The 4,308-nt window shown below is 40.9% G+C and overlaps 1 protein-coding gene across 1 annotated transcript; it reads left to right on the plus strand.

The window, feature by feature from the left end:
* Positions 1 to 248: 248 nt before the first annotated feature.
* Positions 249 to 3,242, plus strand: LOC141398659 (uncharacterized). The gene is made up of 2 exons (XM_073976180.1): positions 249 to 461; positions 530 to 3,242. The coding sequence occupies exons 1-2, from the start codon at positions 365 to 367 to the stop codon at positions 3,121 to 3,123; spliced, it is 2,691 nt and encodes an 896-aa protein (XP_073832281.1). The 5' UTR covers positions 249 to 364; the 3' UTR covers positions 3,124 to 3,242.
* The last annotated feature ends 1,066 nt before the right edge of the window (positions 3,243 to 4,308 follow it).

Genomic DNA, 4,308 nt, shown 5'->3' on the forward strand with positions numbered 1-4,308 from the left:
TTGATATAATTACTACTCTCAAAAATTTGATTTTTGTTTGCAATTTTCACTACTTGATTGGCCAAGGGATTTTCCCATACTGCCATATTGATGGAATATCGACAAAATAAAAACCCAACGACTACCTCACCCACCCCCCTAAGCTGACTGACTGACCGCCCAAATATAGAAGTCAGCAACCGTCGCACATTTGGCTGGGAGAGAACCAATTAATATTTAAATTCTTAATGAGTAGCAAAAAGCAAAGCGAGTAGAACCCAAGCTACTCACAAAAAAATAATAAAAAATCCGTACACAATTGGAAGACGAAGCCAATATAAATGCCAAGTGTAAGTGCTCCGCCAATGGTAATTGTATATTGAACATGACAGAAGCAAGTAACAAACGAAATTCCAGCAAAAAGATGTGGTGGTCGAAAGCAGTCATGATGATAATGCTGATATTGGCTACAAATCAAATGGGTAAGTTTGGAGTGGAGCTGGGAGTGGAGAATGACCACAAAAGATGTTAATTGCAAATTGAATTTTAGTGTTGGCTGGTGGTTATGGCGGTGGTTCTGGTGTTGGTGCTGGAAGTTTTGCAACGGCATCAGCTTCAGCTGCCGCTGGTGGCGGTGTTGCAACCGGAGGAAGTTATGCGGGTGGTAGCAGTTTTTCTTCAGGCGGTAGTTACTCTGGTGGCAGCAGTAATTCCGGTGGTGGCAGCTATTCTGGTGTTTCCTCTAATTCTGGAAGTGAAAGTGTCTTGGAAGGTGGTTCTTATTCTGGTGGAGGTGCCACAGTTTCCACAGTTGTGCCTGGTGTTGTCCATGGTACCATCAACTTGGAAAAGACGGTCGATTTGGGAGATTTAGAAGAAGGAATATCAGATGTTTTTGGAGGCATTTTAAGTGAAGTGGTCCATGGCCTGCATTCATCTGTACAAGGAGGTCTTGCTGGCAGCAATTCAGGAAAAGGCCATAAGGGTCCTGGCATTGTGGTCATGATTGATGGAGGTGGTTTGGGTATTGAACATGGCACTACACTCGGTGTAAATGGTGAAGGTGGAATTGTTGTTGGAACATCATCTAGTATTGGCGGCAGGCCTGTTGGTCATATACCAAATGGCAATAGACCTCATCATGCAAATGGAGGTAATCCTAATACTAATTTAAATCCTGGAAGACCACATAGTGGTGCCGGCATACCCGTTGGTAGACCTCACTCTGCCAGTGGAGGTAATGTTCCAAATGGAAACCTAAATCCTGGCAGACCAATTAATGGTGGCGGCCATCCAGGTGGATATGTACCCAATAGCAATAGACCAACGAATGGAGGCAATGTTCCAAATACAGGCATAAATTCTGGAAGACCAATTAATGGCGGCGGAAGACCTGGGGGTTTTGTACCCAACAGCAATAGACCTCACGGTTCGAACGGAGGCAATATTCCAAATAATAATATCAACCCAGGAGGATCAATTAGTGGTGTAGGTGGCAGCACAGGCGGTTATGTACCCAATAATAGCAGACCTCATTCCTCGAATGGCGGTAGGTTACCAAATACACAAGTTAATCCTCACGGTTCAAACGGAGGCAATATTCCAAATAATAATAACAACCCAGGAGGATCAATTAATGGCGCTGGTGGAATTGTTGTAAGCACATCTTCAGGTGTAGGTGGTAGCTCAGGCGGCTATGTACCCAATAATAGCAGACCTCATTCCTCGAATGGTGGTAGGTTACCAAATACACAAGTAAATCCTGGAAGACCCATCAATGGTGATGGTGGAGTTATTGTAAGCAGCTCTTCCTCGGGTGGTGGTGGTAGACCTGGTGGATATGTACCCCAAAATAATAGGCCCTCCTCATCGGCTGGTGGCAGAGTACCAAATTCAAATATTAACCCTGGTGGACCTATTAATGGAGATGGCGGAAGTATCATGGGTACATCATCTGGTATTGGTGGGGGATCTGGTGCATATGTACCTAATAGCCAGAGGCCCGCTTCATCAGCTGGAGGTAGATTTCCAAATTCAAATATAAACCCTGGAAGACCTAACTCCTCGGAAGGCAGACCCATAAAACCTCATGTCAATAATAATCCCTCTTCCACAAATGTTGGTGACGACAACGGTGTTCACATTTCCATTAGTGGTCATGCCGATATTAATCCTGAGTTGATTGCATCAATTGCGGGAACATCTTCTTCCTCATCATCAACATCATCATCTTCTTCTGTTGGCCACACCGGAATTAGTTTTGATGAATATGTGGCCAATCATTACAGACCCTCGTCAACATCAGGTGGAGGAGTAGCATCGGGTTCATATAATCCTTCTTCTTCTTCTTCTGCAAATGGTGAACCAAGTGTTCATATATCCATTGGTGGCGAAAATCAGCAGCAGCCAGACACAGCATATGGACCACCATCCCAAAACAGCAATTCTGGATCTTGGGAAAACAACAAACCATCTAGCGGATCAGAAAATAACAACGGTAAGGGAAAAGGTAATGGTTATGTAGCCTTTCCCCAAAGCACAGCAGGCTCTTCTGCCGGGAGTAGCAATTGGAATGGCCAGGAAGCTACGAGTTCTGCTCATAATGGTCAAGCCACTTATGTTGGAAATGTAAATAGCTTGAGTTATGGTAAGGGTAACACAGGTATTATTGCATTTCCCGATACTGAGCCATCAAATGAACCACAAATTGAAGAGAAAGTTGAGGAAGCTTCTGGTCATTCCGCAGGGGGATATACAAATATCCAAGACATAAATGAAGCAACAGGTGGCATTGCTGTTAGTGGAGCAAATGCAAATGCTGGTGCGGCAAGCGGTGTAGATTTTGGTTCGGCAAGTCAACGAAAACCGTATGGTGGTGGTAACAGAGGCTATGCAAGTTCATCAAAGGGATCTGGAGGGCATAATACAAACTACAACAAAGGTTCCGTTACTTCTGGCACCTATGGTGGAAGTGGTGCATCAAGTTTTGCCTCTTCGAGCAGCAGTGCTTCAGCCTCAGCCATTAGCAGTAGCAGCGGTGGAATTGCAACAGCTGGCGGTGCAGTACATGGCTACGGTCGTTCATATTCAAGCGCATATGCCAGTGCCTCAGCTTCATCAGCTGCCTTCACAAGCATTCCTTAAAAAATATAAATTATTTGTAAGTGTTATTTATAATTTTTTTATATATATAAATATATATTTTTTGTAGTTAATTTTGTTTGTTACTTAGCCAAAATAAAATTTGTTGGATAAAAAATGAATTGAATGTTTTGTGTCTACCCACTCCAATCGTGTTGTGAATACCTAAGAAAGTGTCGTATTTTTGTAGATAATTAATATTCTTGACACTTTATCAGAATTCGTCATTTAGCGTTGGGAAGCATGACATAATTGTAGATAACGCATGATATCAAAACAAACCCAATTGAATAGCAATTACTATTTCATTGAAAACGAAGAGGAAGTATCATTGACCGTGTCAAATATCAAAAATAATTTATATCCGTAGTTAGTTTAAGTGTGTTCCTCTAAACAAAGTTAGTCATAAGTTGAAACGGGTGTTAGCTCATTAAACTTATAAACCTACTTGAATAAAAATAATATGTGGAATATGTGTTGTTAGCTCTTTGGAAATATGGTTTTGTAGGCGAGAGAGAAAGTGAAGTATTGGGCCTATCGATATGGTCAAACTTTAGAACACATCAGAAACTAGAGATAAATTGATGTGTTATAACACAGTACAAAAAAAAAATGAACTTTTTTTAAAATTACATGAACTCCGCACAAATTATGAAAGTGGAACGAAAAAAAGAAGACATGTGTATCGGCGTTTTGGAAGTTTACGTCGGGAAGTAACCTAAAAAGACGTGGCAAGTTCCGCCCATTTCTACAGGTTTTGAAATATTCGACATCAGATTCCTTGGAATCCTTGCATTTTAGGTATATATGTAGTGTCTTTAGCAATATTACTGACAACAATGCGGGGTATCTTTTTATGAAAAAAATTAACCCTCATGCGAGTCACTAAACGGGTCTTTTTGGTCCTTTTTTGCAAAAACGTTTAAAAACTCCTTTAAAATGTGATCGTATCAGATCAAAATATTCCACAAAATTATTTGTCATAAAATTTTACTATAGATCCCCGAATACACCAAAACTGTTAATCGTACCTAAACGTCAGGAATCTGTCAAAAGTAAAATCAAGTTTTAGGGTTAATGTTGTACTTTATCTAAGTAAAGTCAAGTTTCATTATGAGTCTCTGAACAAACGAAATTTTTAGCTATAATATTTTCGCTTTTTATATATGACTAGCGGACCCGGCGAAC

The sequence above is a fragment of the Musca autumnalis genome, unplaced genomic scaffold (assembly GCF_047663935.1).
Source record: "Musca autumnalis isolate F117 unplaced genomic scaffold, ASM4766393v1 scaffold_3, whole genome shotgun sequence".
In the NCBI taxonomy this organism is placed as follows: Eukaryota; Metazoa; Arthropoda; class Insecta; order Diptera; family Muscidae; genus Musca; species Musca autumnalis.